At 60.2% G+C, this 18,570-nt stretch overlaps 1 protein-coding gene across 5 annotated transcripts in view; it reads right to left on the bottom strand.

The window, feature by feature from the left end:
- Positions 1-39: 39 nt before the first annotated feature.
- LOC138811149 (alpha-actinin-4) overlaps positions 40-18,570 on the bottom strand; it is a 59,034-nt gene continuing 40,503 nt past the window's right edge. Inside the window, exons 4-22 of one of the 5 annotated variants that reach the window (XM_069998795.1) lie at positions 15,846-15,932; positions 15,263-15,350; positions 13,294-13,372; positions 12,629-12,710; positions 11,880-11,965; positions 8,895-8,987; positions 8,196-8,426; positions 7,705-7,852; positions 5,765-5,915; positions 4,432-4,540; positions 4,175-4,315; positions 3,909-4,091; positions 3,672-3,806; positions 3,141-3,320; positions 2,527-2,673; positions 2,046-2,126; positions 1,739-1,804; positions 1,153-1,311; positions 40-1,067 (exon numbers count right to left, since the gene is read on the bottom strand). In XM_069998795.1, the coding sequence (XP_069854896.1) occupies positions 909-1,067; positions 1,153-1,311; positions 1,739-1,804; positions 2,046-2,126; positions 2,527-2,673; positions 3,141-3,320; positions 3,672-3,806; positions 3,909-4,091; positions 4,175-4,315; positions 4,432-4,540; positions 5,765-5,915; positions 7,705-7,852; positions 8,196-8,426; positions 8,895-8,987; positions 11,880-11,965; positions 12,629-12,710; positions 13,294-13,372; positions 15,263-15,350; positions 15,846-15,932 (2,405 nt within the window). In that variant the 3' untranslated portion in view covers positions 40-908. Of the gene's footprint in view, positions 1,068-1,152; positions 1,312-1,738; positions 1,805-2,045; positions 2,127-2,526; positions 2,674-3,140; positions 3,321-3,671; positions 3,807-3,908; positions 4,092-4,174; positions 4,316-4,431; positions 4,541-5,764; positions 5,916-7,704; positions 7,853-8,195; positions 8,427-8,894; positions 8,988-10,880; positions 10,967-11,879; positions 11,966-12,628; positions 12,711-13,293; positions 13,373-15,262; positions 15,351-15,845; positions 15,933-18,570 lie in introns of all 5 variants that reach the window. The other 4 variants (XM_069998791.1, XM_069998793.1, XM_069998794.1 and 1 more) reach the window with 4 other exon arrangements.

The following is an 18,570-nucleotide window of genomic DNA, read 5'->3' as shown; positions in this document are numbered from 1 at the left end:
TGCATGGACGTCACAGAAAGAGGACGCTAGGAATCCATCTTAAAAATATTACATGTTTTATTATCCTGTCCCCAGAAGAGTGGTTTATCCAGAAACCAAGAAAATCAGAATAAACTCAAGAGGGGAGAGGAGGGCAAAACCATCAACTAGCAGGCAGCCAGGCCAGCAGCCCCCTCCACCCCGGAGGTCCCCCCAGACCCTGCCCAGCACAGACACTGAGGAAGATCAGTGCGGGCGGGCAGCCAATCAGCTATGTCTTCATTAGAGAGCAAGAGAGGCGAAGATACGTTGCTAGGTGAATATATATTTATATAATAAATCCGTAAGTTAATAAAGTAAATAGGAATTCTCTGAAGGGTTTTTTTTAATAGGTTTTTTTTTCTTGTTCATTTTTTTTTGTATGATTTTGTTGGTTTTGGTCCTTAGGAAAAAAAAAAAAACTGAGACCTGGAGTCCAGACAAAGTAAGGGGGTGATGGCAGGGTCCTGGCGCCTGGCACTCACCATCGAGTCCCACTGGGGAGGGGAGAGGGAGCTGGCAGGGTCTGGTTCAGCGGAGCAGCAGCGCCCTCTGCTGGACCTTGCGGGGCGGTTCCTGGACAAGGCACGTGGGGCTTTGGCCTGGGTGTGGGAGGCATGGAGCCTCTGTCCCCTCCACGTAAGATTAAAAATAATGTACGTATTTACCAGACCAGAGGTGCTGACCCTGGCCTCTGTCCCCCTTCCAGGTGTGGGGGGGAGCCCCTGGCCGACTGCCAGAGAGAGGAGAGAGCCTGCCAGCTCCTCTCTGCCCACTGCCCCCAGGGACCGACAGAGAGGACTTTGCATAGATACAAGAGTCGGGGTGGGGCAGGGTACCCCCAGCCCCGCCGGGAGGCCGAGGGGCTTTGGTCCGGGAGTCAGGAGCCCTCACAGGTCACTCTCGCCATAGAGGGCCGTGGAGAAGGACTTGTAGTCGAGGGCGCCGGGCACGGCATCGGGGCCCTGGTAGGGAGCCATGCGGGCGATGCAGTACTCGGCCTGGTCGGGGGGCAGCTCTCTCCGCAGCTCCTCGGCTGTGATGAAGTTCTGGAGTACAGGCAGGACGGAGTCACGACACCCCTGCGCCGACCTGGCCTCCCCAGTCCCAGTGCCTCGGTGGGCTCTTGCTTACCTTGTCCCCTGCCAGGACTTTGAAGGAGGCGATGACCTGGTCAGCCGTGTCCGTGTCAGTGGTCTCCCGTGACATGAAGTCGATGAAGGCTTGGAAGGTCACGAGGCCACTGTGGTTGGGGTCCACCACGCTCATGATGCGGTTGAACTCGGCGTCACCCTGCGGGGCGGGGCGGGCAGGCAGATGGGGCTTAGCCAGGCAGTGCCAGTGGCTTGCTCTCGGGAAGGCAAGTGGCAGAATAGGGCTGAGTGATCAGCCTGCCACACCCCCGCCAGTCTTGGGAGATGGGAAGTTGGTGTGCACTGCCCCCAGACTTGAGTCAGCTCTGGTGGGCAGGGGAGAGAGAGAAAAGACGGAGTGGGGGGCGCTGCCCCGAGGCTTGCAGGAAGAGGAGTTGGCAAGGCAGGCAGGAGCGTCCCGGGGGAGGACAGGAGGAGGAGGAAGTGGGCCCTGGAGAGGAGGAGGAGGAGGAGGAGGAGGAGGAGGAGGAGGAGGAGGAGGAGGAGGAGGAGGAGGAGGAGGAGGAGGTGAGGGGCGGGAGGGAGGCGAGTGGAGCGGAGGCAGAGGCGGGGCGGGAGCTGCATACCAGGCTGTATCCTGTGGAGATAAGCAGAGCCCTGAAGTCATCGGAGTCCATGCTGCCTGTCTGCTTCTGCTCCCGGATGGACGCAGCCATAGCAGAGGAGGCAGAGGGGTGCCCCGTGCGCGCAGCGGGGAGACAGGACAGTGCAGAGCAGGGACACGGGAGGCCCCGGGAGAGATGAGGTAAGGGGACAGGTGAGAGACAGGAGGGCAGGGAGGAGGCGAGAGCCGGTGAGGTGGGCAGGATGCCGGGAGGAGAGAGGAGAGAAAGAAGAGCGGTTAATGCCACGTCCAGGGACCCGTGCGCGTACCTGCCGGTCGTTCTCCACGTCGTAGCCCAGGCTGATGAGGCAGGCCTTGAACTCCTCGGGCCCCAGAGCCCCACCATGGTCCTGCCGGGGCCATCGAAGGCAGGTGTGCGGGGCGATGCCACCAGGCCGTGGAGTGGGGAAGGGGCCGGGCCGCATGCAGAGGGCGGAGGACACGGGGGAGGGAAACACAGAGTTAGAGGCGATCACAGACACGGGGTGGTGGCCAGGAGCTGGTGTGGACCCTGGTCCTGCCTGTGTCTGGTACACAGGATGGAGGCACTGAGGACAGAGGCCTGGGGACTCAGGGGACGAGGGGCCAGCAGAGCAGGCCAGGTGGGGACAGGGTCACAATGTTGTTTAGGGTCTCTATAGCTGCACCCAGACCCTAACACGAGACTACACACATGGCCGGAACAGGGAGGGAGGACAGTGACAACACAGAGGGAGGACAGGACAGGAAAAAAGAGGAGGGGCGGCTCACCTTGTCGAAGTGGTTGAAGGAGGCCCGGAACTCCTGCATCTGCTCCTGGCTGATGCCCTTGGCGTCGCGGGTGAGGATCTGGTTCTCCACCTCATTGATGGTGCGGGCAATGGTGGTGAGCAGCTGCTCCCAGCCCACACGGATGTGCTGTGGAGGAACAGGCGTGGCCATGGGCTGAGGCTGCCATGGGCTGCCCACAGTGTGTGTGGGGCTACAGCTCCTTGCTATCCTACACCCCTAAAATCCATGGGATGGACTGCGGCACCCGGGCTGCCCATGCCAACCAGTGTGCATGAGTGGCCAAGATTCATGTAGGCGCTCTGTGCACATGCGCGGCCTGCTCAACAATGGCTCTCTAGGGGACAGGCCAGGCTGGCGGTCTGTGGCGCAGCTTAGATCCAGCTACCAACAGGACCCGCTGCAGAGTCCCTGGCTCCCACCCCAGGGTGAGAAATGTGGCCCTTCTGGGTCCCCAGAGACACGTAGCTCAAGGTGGGTGCAGTCATGGCGATTGCCCTGCAAGACTGGGGGGTGGTAGGGGGAGGGAGCATTTTACAAATGTGCACATAGTCTAGAATGTTTTCCAGGGTACCAGGGCGGGGCAGGCTGTGCACCTCCATTGTGTAGTTGGTGTGCTTGTTGTCGAAGATGAGGGCCTCCTGGATGAGCTGGTGCTGCTGCTCGAGCAGGTCTAGGTTGGGCTTGTAGTCCACGATGCTGCGCTCGTACTGCTTCAGGTGGCTCAGCTGGTCCTCCAGCGTCCCGTTCATCTCGATGGAGATGCGGCCAATCTCCTGTGGGGAGGGGAGGCACACGTGGGCTGGGGAGGGGCGGCCCCGTGGGGTACTGACGTGCAAGGCCTGTGCCGTCACTGAGCCCCGCCAACCTGGGCAAGAGCAGCCATAGTGGTGACTGTGGCCTGGATGGAGCCGGGGCCGTGTCCGGAGTGGACAGACAGATGAGGAGATCGAGGCCTATGAGGCCTGGCGCACAGAGCGCTCTCTGACACCTGCTGTAAACCCTCCCACAGCAGCCATGACAGTCCCGGCACAGCACCCTGGAGGGCCAGTTGAGTCCACCAAGCCCTCAGCAGCTTTCTGCCTGGCACAGCCAATCTCACACACACCAGTCTGCTGGGCCCTCACCTCCATCTTGGTCTGGATCCAGGGCCCCACCACGTTGGCCTGGCTGGCAAATTGGCGGCGCAGGTGCTCGTTGGACTGCTGCTTACTCTGCTCTTCCAGGAGCGCGTGGTCCCGCTTGGGCACCAGCTGCTGCACCTGGGAGACACCAGCAGGGGGCGTGAGGATGGGCCCCTTCCCCACATGGCTGGGCCCAGCGTTGCCTCTGGGGTGGGGGGTGGGGGTGGGGGCCCGACTCACTTTCTCCCACTTGGAGTTGATGATCTGGGGGGTGACGGTGGTGTAGGGGTTGCTGCCTGACAGCTTGATGTGGTTGCTCTCAGCGATTCTCTGTGCCTCCTTGTGGATGGCCAGGATGGCTTCCCGCTCGCGGTCAGCATCCGGCAGGGTGGATTTGAACTGGTCGTGGGCCGAAATGAGGCCCTGGTGGGGAAGAAGAGCAGGCATGAAGGGGCGGCCTGGCTCCCCAGGGATCTGGCGTGGGGCAGGGGGGAAGGGGGACAGACCTCGATCTCCTCGATGGTGTGGACAATGAACATGTCCTGCAGGTCCTCCATGGCGCTCTCCATCCAGTTGTTGAAGGGGGCGGCCCGCTTGGCATACTCCAGGTGCAGCTGGTCAATGGTCTCTAACTGCTTCTCTGTTTTCTGAGAAGGTGGGAAGGCAGATCAGCTTGCCAGTGGGGAGAGGCCAAGGTGCTGAGTTACCCAGCCCCTGGGAGAAGCTCCTGGGTCTGGGCGTGGCCCTGCCCCTCCCCCCTCACCTCCAATGCTTCCCTGCGACTGTGGGTCAGGGAGCCCAGGGCGTCCCACTGGTCGCAGATCTTCTGGCAGCGGGCATTGACGTTGTGGGAGTCATAGTAATCCAGCTCGCTGCAGGACAGATGGACAGCAGTGAGCCCTGGTGGCACCCAACACCCTGGGGGGGGGGGGGAGCAGGCTTGGTGGCACCCAGCCTAAAGGGGACGTTTGTGGCAGGTCTACTCAAGACGCAGAGCAGAAGGCCTAGCCGGGGCAGCACGTGCCCAGGCCTGCAGCCCAGGGTGCTACTCTAGGATCCTCCTCTTTTTTTAATTCTGAGACCAGAATGCTATGCCTGCACTACTTTACTACTATATTGGAAATAACAGTAAATGAGGCTCGGGCCCTCCTGCCCATGAGGGTGCTCTCTTCTGGAAGCCTGGTGCAGCAGGCTCTCAGCCTTGCAGGTTTGGGAGGGAGTGAGTGCAGAGCGGAGAGTGCGAGCAGCCAGACCAGTGGACGGGACAGGGCAGAGGAGCGGAGCAGGCAGGGACTGGGAGGAAAATGCTTTCATCCCCAGCTTCTACTCTAACTGGGTCATCTTTCACCAGGCCTGTGGTCTCTCCATGCCTCAGTTTCCCCATGTGACACAGGTTGTTGTGGGGATTAAATGAGCCCAGCAGGCTCATCCCAGAGGTGCATGTGACACCTCAACAACCTTCCTTCCAGGCAAGCACCCAGAGCCAGCTTTAGCTTCACGTGAGTGGGTTTCACGTGGCTGGCTGGCCCAAATTCCGGGGGCTCCCCTAGGTGTGTGTGTGTGTGGGCATCCTGCCAGTCTCATATCCTTGTAGTCTTGGGCACCTGTACCATGCTCTCCTGTGCAGCCCCCCGCCCCCAGCAAGTGTCCCATGGAGTCTATAGTGGGTCTAGTGCACCCAGTCCTAATGCCCACAGCTTGGGGGGGGGGGGCATCTGCAGACGGAAGCTGGCCCTGCCCTTTCCTTGCAGAGGGCAGAACACTGGGCATGTCTGTGGAAAGGGCAGCTCCAGCCAAGGATCCTATTTTGGAGCGGATGGCTATTTTTGGGAGGCTGGTGCATTTTCCATGAAGTAATGGCCGGGGCATCCTTTGCCTTGGGCCCTCCCTGCCACGGGCTGCTGCAGGACTGAGGCCCTATTCACGGCTCCAGGGCGCCGTGTACTAACTGTGCCCAAGTTTATCTGCCCGGGGAAGGGCCAGCAGAACAAAGGATGCCTGTGCCACTGTGGAAGCGAAGCAGCTCCCCCACAGGGGGCTGACAGGGGTTGGCCATGAGGTGTGGGGGAGCCCGGGGGTCTGACGCCCACACGCACTTGAGCTCCTGGGCGATGGCGGCGATCTGCTCCACACGGTCCTGGTGTGCGGCCAGGTCGCTCTCAAATGCCTCGTGCTTGCGGATGAGAGCTTTGATGTCAGACAGAGTGGCCGTCTCGTAGTCTCGGTGCTTCAGCATCGCCTCCTTCCCTGGGGAGAGGGGCAGAGGGCACTTGGACAACAGCACAGCACTCATGGGGCTGTCCAACCAGGGGCATCCTAAACAATTCTGGAACCTTCCTTCTTTCCCTCCAAGAAATCTCTAAGCCCAACTATGGGTGTGTGTACTGGTCCTAGGGTTTGAACTGAGGGCCTGGATGCTGTCCTTTCCTGCTCAAGTCCAGTGCTGCTCTACCACTTGAATCACAGCTCCACTTCCAGCTTTTTGGTACTTCATGTTGAGTCTCCCAGCCTTGCCTGCCTGGGCTGATCTGGACCAATTGTTTTGAATGGGGCTAGAAGACACATTGGAGTTGGCAGGCCTAAACTCAGCTCCTGCTTCTAAACAGCGTGCTTTATCAGTAGGCCATCAGAACTGGACTTTGGCACTGTGGCAAAAAAGTTAAGACAGGTTTCTGGGGGGCTGTGCTGGAGGCAAGGTGGCCCCAGAGGGCCAGGAGAGGGGCGGCAGTGGACGTCTGTTCCCAGCACGGTGGGCAGCAGCGCCATGCAGTCCCTGGGCTTTCTCTGAGCTGTGGGTGGGGCAGGCAGGGCCCTTTGAAGGCACACACACTGTCATTAGTCCTGGAGCCATGCTAATTACACACCAGAACAAAAGTTCCCGCCGCCCTGCAGGGAACAAGGGAATGCCAGGCTGATGGCCAGCAGGACTCAAGCTCCTCAAGGGGCTCTCATCTCCCTCAGCTGTGCCCAGAGCCCCAGGCCCCCGTCCCTAAGACGAGGCGGGCAATGGTGTCCATGTGGCACTGGGCTGTCACTGGGGTGTTTAAGGTGGGCACGGAACAGGTACCCTCCTCAACTCAGCCATCTTCAGGACGAGTGATCCAGAACTGCTCTAGAACCCAGGACCCTGCTGGAGCAGGGAGACCCCCCGGGGGCTCTGGATTGTGGCAGGTCAGGGCCCTAGACTCAGCAGCTGTCCCGCTGCCTTCTGGAAGTGTCTTCCTGGGGCCTCATGGGGCCAGGGCACAGAGCTTCCCCAGGGGGGAACTCCCTAAGGGAGTGGGCAAGGACAGAAGGTTCGTCTTAGTGTGAGATGGGCACGGGCACAATCATGCCCTTATGTGCCTCAGGGCTCTGAGGAAAACAGGCAAAAATCTGCCACCTGACACTCCCTGGCCAGGGACCTCCGGGAGCGATGTCAAGTGAAGTAACTGAAGGCCAGCCTGCCCCCCCACGAGAGCGCGCCACTGCCAACACACGTCCTGGCACAGGGCCTTGCCTGGCCCTGTTTTCCCACAGCTGAGGGCTGCTCTGGGTAGAGCCAGGGCACCAGGTGATGTGGGCGCCACCTGGGCCTGTGCCGTTGCCCACTTCCCCTGGGCAGGGGTGGGGCGGCCTGTCCACGTGAGGAGGGCTTCGGGGGTGGGGGGCACAGGAAGCCACAGGGAGTAGGCCAGGAAGTGCTGTCAGCTGGGAAGCGGTGGCAGGAGGCGGGAGGGAGGCTGCCGGAAGCACGAGGAGGAGTCCCGCACGCAGCCAGCTCAGGGTTTGAACCCAGGCCTCCGCTAAGCCACACCCACCTGCAGATGGCGCTAGCTTTCTCAGGCAATGCTGCCCTTTCGGGACAAGCAGGTGGCCGGAGAGCGCCACCTGCAGGTAGGGCGCTGGAGGCCGACAGCCACTAAGGATGGGAGCTGTCCTCAGAGAGGCCACACAGAAGGGATGGGCTGTGTCCTAGGAAAGCCCTGCTGCCAGTGGTGGCCTCTGAGGCTTGAGCACATTGGGCCATTGGGCAGAGCGGGCGGGAGGGGCGCACCATCAGTCCAGGCTTCGTGGATCGAGGCCTTCTGCCGGAACTTCTCCGCCAGGTGGTCAAGCCGCTCCAGCCTGCGGATCTCATTCAGGAGCCATTCCTCGTAGCCCTTCTCGGCCTGCTCCAGGTGCTGCCAGCCATTGTTGATGTCCTGGGGGGTGGGGAGGCACACGGGGCTCTCAGGGGAGGCAGCTGGCGGGAGGCCTGTGCAGCGCCAGAGTCCTGACACTAAGCGGATGGAGATGGCGCAGAGGAGGCTCCCAGTGTTAGGGACCCTTATCCAGGTCACACAGCCCCTTCCTGGTAAGCGAGGGGCCCAAACTCCAACGGCCACACAAGCCAAGATAAGCTCTGGGTGTCCTTGTGTGTGGAGGGAGTGGGGGAGAGGGAGGCCCGGCCTCGCAGGCCGTGGGGCCTCATGATTACCGTGCTGCGGGCACCTAGCCCCACCACTGGACGGGTGCTGCCCGCCCCCGGCCCCGGCGGGCGCTCACCGACACCATCCTGCCCTCGGAGGGCATGAAGGCCGGCCGGTTGCTGAGGCGCAGCTTGGTCTGCAGCGTGTTGAAGTTGATCTCCAGCTGGCACTTCTCCTGCACCTTGGGCGGCTTGTGCACGCGCCGGTAGTCGCGGAAGTCCTCCAGCTTCTGCTGCATCTCTTGGATGGTCTTCTGGGGCACGCGGTCCTCCAGCCAGGGGATGGTGCGGCGGATCCATTCCAGCAGCTGTGGGCGCCCGAGAAGCCGGGGCGGCGTTGGCACCGGTGCTCAGTGCACTGCTAGGGCTGCACACTGCCCCAAGGGCACCCCGCTCCCTACCCCGTTGGGATCCCATAGACTTCTGGAGATATGTCCCCCACCCCACCCCTCAGGCAGTCACATGACTTGGGGCTGTTGGCTCCTCGAGGTTTGGCTGTTCAAGAACCCAGAGGCTCAGGGACTATGAGTGACACCGGGACAGGCCCACAGCACGCCACAAAATGTCTGGGATTCACCAAGTCTTAGCCTAGGAGCTGGTGGTTCACGAGGGGAAACGATCGTCCTATCTCCAGTGTGTGACCCAGAGCCCGCTGGTACGGTGACTGCCAGTCTGACCCTCTGCCTTCTGAAGCCAAACATGACAGGCCACCCAGGGACTGGGTCCAACTCCGGGGTGGCTGTGGGCGGGGGGGAGGGGGGGCGGGCAGCACTCACGTCGCTGGCCAGCCGCTCGTAGTCTTCCATCAGGTGCTCGTTCTCCTGGTTGACGGCCAGCACCTTGCAGATCCGGTTGGCGGCGGTCTCAGCCTGGAGCAGGGGCAAAGTCAGGGCCGCCTGGGGCTGGAGCTCCTCCCTCCTGACCAGCACGCCCCTCGAAAGCACAGTCCATAGCCCACACCAACTCCCCAAGGAGGGGACGGAGAGGACGTGCAGCTGCAAGATGGCTGAGCAGCCCGTGAACAGAGCTGGGCACAGAGGAAAGATGGGGAGACCTCTCACGGCTAGGTGAGATGGTCAGTCCCATGTCCTGGGCGGAAAGGCAGCTGGAGGGAAGGGGGGGCAGAAGGGGTGCTGGTGCCCTGAGCGCGTTCAGCCCCCTTCCTCAGCCCTCACAGGCGGGTCTGCGCCCTCAGGAGCTGGGGGGGGGCACAAGTGGGAGAGGCGGGAGAGCCAGCCCTGTCCACAACTACAGGGGTGCAGCCTGCAGGAGGGTGAGGTGTGGAGGGTCACACAGGAGCCCAGGTACCTTTTAGGAAGCACAGAAAGGGTCCCAGAGGAGTTGGAACGGCAACAGAACAGGAACAGAAATAGTGAGGAGGGTCTACAGCGACGGAGAGGAAAACCGGAGGCTCGGGAGCTGGCACTGCCCGCCACCGTCCACGCACCACACGGGGGCAAGCGGGGAGGGAGGCCCCGCGGCCGAGGCGCAGGCCGCACCATGCTGCAGGCCACACGCGGGGCCGCGAGGCAGGCAGGATGCAGAGGCAGGGGCATCACAGGGGTCAGCTCCTGACCCCCAACTGCACAGACGCCCCCAGATCTGTGTGTATACTAAAAGCCACAGGCCTCCGGATCAGAACTCAGAGTGGTTCCTTTAACGACTAGAAACCAGCTAAGGGCAGAGACTTGGGGTTCACTCCACCAGAAACAAAAGGCCCCCTCTGAAGTCACTGAGGAATCGACAGAGCAAGGCTGTCCTCCGAGGCCAAGTCATAGCACTCTGCTCCCCGAGGGGCCCTGAGCTTCCTGCAGGATGGCCAGCAACAAGCTTGCCGGGCCCAGCCACCTCAGAATCTTCCCACACTCTGACCTGGGCTTTCCTGCTCCCACAAATCCCCTGCGGAGATCCTAGAGGCCTCCATTCCCAAGTTCAGCCCATGCAAAGGGGGCATTTCAGACAGGAAAGCAATCAGTGTGAGAAGGGGCCCGAAGGGAGTGAGCGCAACACGGCCTCGCTGCTGGTCACGGGTCGTGGCAAGGAACCTCCCAAGAGCCAGTCTCCACTCAGCCTTCCTCCCTGCATGGACACAGGTCTTCCCTGCTCCCTGCCTGTTCTTTAAGCAAAACTCACTAGCCACCAGCTAATGACATGGTGAAGTGGTGATGTGGCCCGGAACCAGACGGCCCCTGGCCTGGCTGGACAGCGCCCTCTGCTGGCAGCCCCACGACTGGAGAACAATTCTGAACCAGGGGCTGATAGGACCCTACCACTCCCACCCCAGGGCCTGGCCACACCCCAAGAGACAGCAGAGCAGGCCAAGCCAGGCCATGTAGAGTGACCACACGGGGTGACTGGCTGGCCACAATATAATTTTAAGAACTTGAATTTCCTTTCCTTTCTCCAGGGGGGCTAAGGAGCCCTGCTGGGCTCACAGATTCAATGCTTCCTCTACCCACTGTCCAACAGGAAATCTGGCCAGCAGGGGGGGGGCGGCCTCCACACAGATATGGGGGGGGGGCTCCCCAGAGGGGCAGGGCTGTCACATGCAGACCCTGGGGCACACCCCTGCTCCACTAGGCAGCTCTACTCTCAGAAGAGAACCAGGACTGTGAGCGCACAGGGAGGGAGGGAGGGAGGGAGGGAGGGAGGGAGGGATGGACGGACTGACAGACAGCCAGACAAGACAGATGGTGGGATGCCAGGTGACAGCGGGCAAGTGTGCAAGGCACAGCAGCGTGGGGTCCGCTGCCCCAGCTCACCTTCTGGGCCCCCGAGAAAGCGTGGTAGAAGCAGGACACGTAAGTCATGATGGCCTTCTCATCTGGCCTCAGAGTGCCCACAATATCTGTGCAGAGAGAGAGAGAAAGAGAGAGAGGCAAGAGAGAGTGAAAGAGGCAGGAGGGCGCGCGGGCGGCGGGCCCGAGGCTCATGCAGGAGGATAGCGCTTGCTCGGGACTGGAAGCCAGCCCCAGCTCAAGCCTGGGCGGCCGCGTCCTTCCCTGCCCACCTGCAGCGAACGAGGGACGAGGTTGTGAGCGAGGGGCCTCCTCGTCTATCAGGCCTGGGTTTGCCTCTGTACATGGGCTAGGGGAGTCAGACTCAAACTGAGGACCGAAAATCTAAGTAGGATCACTTCATGTGTATCTCCCGCCTTCAGATAGAACCCCTTAATAATGCCAGGCATGGAGCTCACACCTGTAATCCCAGCACTCAGGTGACTGAGGCAGGAGAATTCTAAGTTTAAGGCAACTTGCACTACCTACATAGTACGACTGCCTCAAACAATTATCAACTCCAGACATCCCCCCTCCCTCCCCCAAATCTGAAGGTACTGAGGCCCTCGGGGTGTGACGCATCTGTTTACTTCCCGGCCAGTGAGCTGCCTGCGTCCTTACCCTCTCCTGATTCCGAAGCCCAGCGTATTCCTACCTCAGGGTCTTTGCACTTGCCCTAATCTTCATCTGGCAACCTCCCCTGTCCTCCGCTGCCTTGTTACTCCACGGGATTGGCCATGAGCTTGCCTGCCTTGGGCCTAACCATGTGCCCACTCCCTGGCCCACAGCCTGGCACTACTGAGTAGGGGCTCTGTGGGCACGGGCTGCAGAGGTGAGCAGTGCTCTGCCCAGGAGTGAGTGGGAGTGGCTTCCAGTCAGAGAGAGCCACTGCCGTCTGCAAGAGAAATGAGGTGAGCTGGGAGGCGAGCGCAGCGGCGGCGTGGGGCAGTGGCGGCGAGGAGGGCCTGCCTCCGTGCCCGGTACCTTCTGCGCTCCCGAAAAGGCATGGTAGAAGCTGGACACATAGGTCATTATGGCCTTCTCGTCGGGCCGGGCCGTGTTCACGATGTCTGCAAGTGAACAACAAGGGTTAAGCCGCCCGAGCAGGGGGGTGGGGCGGGCGCAGGCTCGGCCAGGCCTCGGGGAAGGACCTCGGTGGCACCTGTGTGGCAGGGGCTCGGCTGCCCCTCCCTTCCTCTTTTCCTCCCCTGCCCCCCCTCCCCCGGTCTCCGACAGCAGGGGCTGTGGGAATGGCCGCTTCCTTTCGCTGAGCATGGCCTCCAGGGGCTCTGTGTTGTGAACTCCCGAGGCCACGGGAGGCCAGAGCCACAGGTCATGGCTTGCGGGGGGAGGAAGGGGTGCTGGCTGGGAAATGGAGGAAATCCAGAAAAGGGAAAAAACACAACATTCCACTCTGGCAGGCAGGGTGGCGAGCGCTGGGAGCCAGCCCGCCCGGGCCACACATCCCAGAGAGCTGACCCTTCAGGCGCTCCATCCCCGACTGCATCTGGCCAGTGTGGGCTTGGGTGGTCCCCACCACAGCTCCCAGGATGGCAGGCCTGCCTGCCTGTCCTGGGCACCCAGGTCCACGCGGCTCATCTTGGTGGCTCTGTTGGCTCCTTGCAGTGATCCCTGATCTCAGGCCGGTCCACGCGCCCTTGCCCAAAGCCAGGCGGAAGAGACGAGGAGGCCCTCGGGCGACGCGTGTGACGCAATGGAAGAGATGGACTCACCCTCCGCATCCAGCATCTTAGGGATGTCCAGGTACTTCTCGGCCACTTCAAAGGCGTTGTTCAGGTTGGTGACTGGGTCGTCCTGGGAGGCGGATGGGGAAAGAGAAGAACTCCATCAGCAGGACGCAGGGGGCAGAGGGCACGGGGCTGGCCTGGGACGCATTCTTAGGAACTCTCAGCCGCCATGTGTGCACTGGGCAGGAAGGGGAGGTGCCGGGAGGAGGGCAATTGCTACCCCGAGTAGGGCAAGCCATGGACCTTTTCTTCTCAAGAAAATGCAGAATTTCTAGTCACCCACAGACTTCAGAGGAACCCCCTTGCCCATTCCACGGCAGAGACCGGCGCCAGCTCCCTCGTGGGCTCCCCACTATTCCCATCAACCTCCAGAGCCACATCCCCCTCCCACGGGGCCAGGGTGGGCCAGGCGCACTCTTGCCACCCCTGCCAGGGCCCTTCCTGACCACGCCAGCTCAGGGGCACCACCCCACTGTGGCCTGGACCAGATGCCTGACCTAAGGTAACTGATCACTTTAGACACAGTCCCCTGCCTTTGCTACAAGGCCAGGAGCTCCAAGAGGGCAGGCAGTGGACACTGGGGTGAAGGCCGGGGGGGGGGGGGGGGGAGGGAGGGGAGGAGAGGGGAGGGAGGGCGTGGAGACGTCTACCTTTCTCAGCTTGTCGTATTCGATAAGCTCGGGTCTGTGCCGGTGGATGAGGGCGTTGAAGGCCAGGCCATCCTTCCAGCTGGAGAGGAAAGGCACAGGTGACGAGGGCCATTTATGGAGAGTTCGGCACGTGGCAGGCACTGCTGGATCAGCTGATGCCACCTAGCCTGGGGCCAGCTCCCTTAATCCCTGGCTGCCTCAATGTCCAGGACTGCAAAATGGGGGCAGTTAGCTACTCCGCAGGGCCGCTATGAGTAAGCATCGAGACGGAGGCTGTGACAGCCCCGGTGCTGTGAGGCTGCTGGACAGACATGGCCTGCCCGGTGACGCCAGGGCCTCGCTGACCGCACCCGAGGGCCAGTCCTTAGGCTATAAAGGGTTCCGGATGTGGTGAGGCCGGAGGGTGTCAGGAAGAAAATGGCCCCACCATGTCACACCTTCCTCGTGATCCGCAGGGAGGGACAAAGGGCCTGCTGACCTGAGGCGCTGGCTTCGTTCGTTCCCACCCAGCTCTGTTCTGTCAGCTGTGCATGGCACCTCTGTAGGCAAAGTCCTTACAGCGGGATCGGGGGTAGGGAGGGGCTGCACCCCCCACCTCGCGGAAGCAGCAGGCAGTCCACGGGCCCCAGACTCAATAAACAAGCAAATGAGTGGCCAGGCACCAGTGGCTACTCAGGAGGCTGAGATCTGAGATTGTGGTTCAAAACCAGCTAGAACAGGAAAAGTTCTAGGACTCTCATCTCCAATTAACTAGCAAAAAGCCAGAAGCGGAGCTGTGGCTCAAGTGGTAGAGCACGAGCTTTGAGCCCAAAAGATGAAAGGCAGTACCCAGGACAGGCACCAAAAGGGGAAGAAAAAAAAATCAAGTGAGATGAGCCACTGTGGCAGGAAGGAGACACAGAGCGCAGCGCAGATACCCGCCCTCACCACGCCACCTGACTGAGACCTGGATGATGAAGGGCACTGTCTGTCACTCCTGCACTACACCCACCCCAGCAAAGGGCACCTGAAAGCCTTCCCTTCCTCAGCATCTGCAAATGTTTCCTTACCATCTGAAGAGAGAGGCTGGGGACAGCCCACAGGGCCAAGTAGTAGACTGCCTGCCCAGTAAGTACAAGGCCCGGAACTCAAACCTTACGATGGCTCAGGTATACATACTTGCACCAGTGGCTACTCAAACAACACAAACAATCAAAGACTGAGCCAGGAGTGGCAGATCAGCGACTCAAGAGGCAGATAAAGGATCAGTCTAAGGTCAATCCAGGCAACAGTTAGAGAAATCGGATTTCAAACCTAAGCTGGACACAGTGGTGTGTGCCTGTAATCCCAACTATTCAGGAGGCAGAAGTGGGAGGATTGCAGCCCCACTCTGGTCCAAAGCTCCCAGCCTAGCTGAAAAACTTAAAGCAAAAGGACTGGGGGAATGACTCATGTGGTAGAGTGCTTTGCCTAGGAGGCCCTGAGTTCAATCTAATACCATAAAAACAGCAAAGAGGTAAGTTTCTTTGAAGCCTATACGTAGGAGCAGTTACTTAAAGAATTCTGCAATTGGGACTGGGAAAGTGCCTCAGTGGCAGAGTGCTTGCCTCGCATGCATGAGGCCCTGGGTTTGATTCCTCAGCACCACATAAGTAGAAAAAGATGGAAGTGACGCTGTGGCTCAAGTGGTAGAACGCTAGCAATCAACCCAAGGGGACTGGGGAGGCTCCTAAGGTAAAGGTCTTGAGCATTCAGCGTGGGCCCTGCGGAGTCCGAGCATACAGCAGGGATCGAGAGATCTGTAGATCTCGTGAGGTGTGGCCTGTGTGTCCTGGAAGGAAGCAGGTCTCATGGCTGGACCGAGTCCTGCTCACCTTGGCAGGTGTGGGCCCGGCACCAATGCCATGTAAAGGCTGCTAAGGCAAGGGACTCACGGAGGACTGGGAGAAAGAGCAGAGACGGGCGGGAACGCAGTGGGGGGTGTCGCTACCTGATGTGGAAGTTCTGCACGTTGACATTCTTGTACGGGGCCGTCTTCCTCTGGCACCACAGCAGGAGCCCCTCCTTGGCCGAGGTCTCTGCAATGCACACACAAGGCCGGCGAGGCTGGCTCAACCACAAACTGTAGAACTCGGCCCGTGCTGAGCCCAGGGAGAGGGGGCTGCACCTCCCAACGACACAACACAACACATGGGCCCAGCCCCAAGGCCACCGGAGGAAGCGGCAGGGTCAGGAGCTGACCACAGAGCCCGCCATTAGCCACCACTGCACTGGCAATAGAGCCCTGGATACGAGTCCTGGCCTCATCTCCTTGCAGACAGGGGCCCTAGGAGCCCCTGAGCACAGAGAACCAGCAGCCCAGGCTGCTTCATGAGCAGAGTGGAGGGTCCATAAACTGGCAGCTGGCAGCTCAAGGGGCTTTGGGTGGACCACCAGACTGCCTCCTCCACCCAGCGGCCAGAAATGGCTGAGGGAGAGGGGGGCCGCTGGTGTGAGGGGCCTCTGAGCAGACAGCCCCAAGAAAGAGAAGAAATGCGGCTGAGAGCAGGAGGCCGCTGGCGCGCGAGTCTCACCTTCCACAGAGATGTCCTGAATGGCGAAGCGAAGGATGATGGTCCAGATCATGCCCAGGGTCATCTTTGCGTTGCCGTCCACAATCTCTGCACACATGGTGAAGGGAGTAGGAAGGGAAGGCGGTCAGCCATGCCAAGGCCCTGCAGTCCCGATCGCAGCCTGGGGCCGCACCTGCAGACCCGCCTGATGGGCTGCCAAGTGCTTGCCACACACCCGCAGGCCCGCGACCGGCTGGCCTTCAGCTCACCTTTGTTTGTGGTGGCACCACCGCTGGGGCGCGGTTCTGCTCCAGTGTGAGCAGTGCCACCTTCTGGGTGAAGATGGCCTCTTGTCTCTGACCGGTCAGTGTGCAGGCCACCCTGCAGTTTGGAGATCTGACACTTGCCCTCTGCCCCTGCGGCCTTCCCACGGCTCACTACAGCTACACAGTACCCCCCCCCCCCCCCCGATAAAAGGCTTCCGAGGCCTGAGGCCTCCCCCAGGTGATCTGGCCCTGCCAACCTCCTTCCATCTTTTAGCTGCAGCCTCTGGGCAAACCAGGCTAAGCCAGGATATTTGTTCTTTTTTGTGCGCTGTGTACCAGCACTGGGGCTTGAACTTAAGGTCTTGCCCTCTGTAACTTGAACCAATCCTCCATTTTTGGCTTTCTGCTGGCTAACAGGAGTTCAGAGTCTTGAATTTGTCTGCTCAGGCTAGTTTCAAACCTGGATCCTCGTATCTCAGCCTCCTGAGCAGCTAGAATTAAAGGCATCGACAACTACTTCCTGCTTTCTTTTGGATAAAGTATTGCTCTGTGGTCCAGGCTGGCCTGAACTTGGATGCCTCAAACTCCCATGAAGCACTGGGATTACAGACCTGTACTGCCAAGCTTGGCAGTAAAGCAGGCAGTAAGCCTGGCTAAGCCAGGATCTTCCTTACTTTGAGACCTTGTACTTCTACCCACAAAGGGTAGCTTGCCTCCTTCCCTCCAATGGCTGAGCCTTCTCTTCGAGTCTCAGCTTCCTCAGAATCAATCTGCTACCCTATCCAGGTCCTCCGATTGCAGGCTGCCCTGAGATGAGCACCCCAATCAAGGACATTGGAGGAAAGTGTGGAAGATGACCAGAGCGGTCGGGTGAAAAGACGAGTTCTAGGTTCCCTGACATTTGAGAATGGAGCTCAAGGTCAGGCTTGGTTTGGAAGTAGTCTCAGCCTGCAGCCCAGGGGCAGGGGAGGACCCAGACCTGCCCTGGTCCTGTCCCAAGATCCAGGGCCCCAGACCTGAGTACAGCCCACTGATTCTTGCTCCATACCACAACCCCAGGCACAGGCGGGAGAGGAGGAGAGGGAGGAGAAGAAGGTGTCTCTCAGCACTCTTGGTAGCTGTACCCTCATCTCTGTCAGGGCGTGCAGAAGGGCAGGGAGCTGTGGTCAGGATGCCATGCGCCAGCTTTGTGCCAGGGCCTGGCGGGCTCAGGGATTGGGACGGAATCAATTTAGGCATGAACAGGGAACATTTTCGGACTTGAGTTTTTCTCTAATGAAGCTGGACCTGCCCTGGGTCTGTCCTCTGACCCTTTCATATTTACAGACTAGCATTGGACAAAACAAACGTGGCTGTGAGAAGCAGAAGGCTGGAACAGAGCCCAGAGGAGGGACGCGGGCAGGGACAGGAAACCTCTGGGCCTGACTGTTCAAACACCAGCCACCTCGACCGTGGCTGCGAGGCTTGGCACTCCTCCTCGGAGAGGTCCCGGGCTGGGGCAAGGCCTTGGAACTCAGTCCTGGCCCGATTCTTGGGGCCCTGTCATTAGCAGCAATTAGTTTTCTTTGTTTTTCTAAAAGTGGGGACAACACGGATGTCAGGGCAAAAACTCTATGCTGACTAATGAGCAGAGCAGCGAGCCAGCTGCCCGCGCTTCTGGGCTCCGTCAGGCCTCGCCCTGCCAAAAGCGCCTGAGAACTCAACCAGGGCTCTGAGGAGAGCTCAGGGCTAGAGGACCTTGAGTGTCCACTCAGGATCAAGGATTCGAGCCATCTGGGGCCTGTGCGCCCCAGGCAAAGTCCCAGTGCTGACCTGAAGCTTTACACGTCCTGTCCCCTAAGCCCTGCTGGGGGCCATGGTCCCCCTCCAGCCCACCAAGAGGCAGGAGAACAGCACAGGGGCCCTTGGTATAGACAAGAGGTCCAGCACAGTATGAAGAGGATAAGTCAAAGCCTTTTTCTTCCAGCCCCCATGATAGCACCTCCTAGACTGGGACTATACTCATAGTTAGCATGTTTCCTTTTTTCTGTTTTGATCACCCCCCTCCCCCCCCAGTTCTGGGTCTTGAACTCAGGGCCTGGGCGCTGTCCCTGAGCTTCTTTTGCTCAAGGCTAGCACTCTACCACTTGAGCCACAGTGCCACTTCTGGCTTTTTCTGTGTATGTGGTACTGAGGAATGGAACCCAGGGCTTCATGCATGCTAGACAAGCACTCTACCACTGAGCCACCTTCCCAGTCCTTCTGTTTTGATTTTTTTTTCTTTCTTTTTTTTGGGGGGGTTCGGTCGTGGGGCCTGAACTCTGGGCCTGGGCGCTATCCCTCAGCTCTTCAGCTCAAGGCTAGCGCTCTACCACTTGAGCCACAGCGCCACTTCCGGCTTTTCTTTTTGCTTATGTGGTGCTGAGGAATGGAACCCAGAGCCTCATGCATGCAAGGCAAGCGCTCGACCACTGAGCCACCTTCCCAGCCCCCTCTGTTTT

The sequence above is a fragment of the Dipodomys merriami genome, unplaced genomic scaffold (assembly GCF_024711535.1).
Source record: "Dipodomys merriami isolate MVZ:Mamm:240054 unplaced genomic scaffold, mDipMer1.0.p SCAF_52, whole genome shotgun sequence".
NCBI classification, from domain to species: Eukaryota; Metazoa; Chordata; class Mammalia; order Rodentia; family Heteromyidae; genus Dipodomys; species Dipodomys merriami.
The sequence above is the reverse complement of the archived record's forward strand: the minus strand, read 5'-3'. Positions and strand labels throughout refer to the sequence as shown.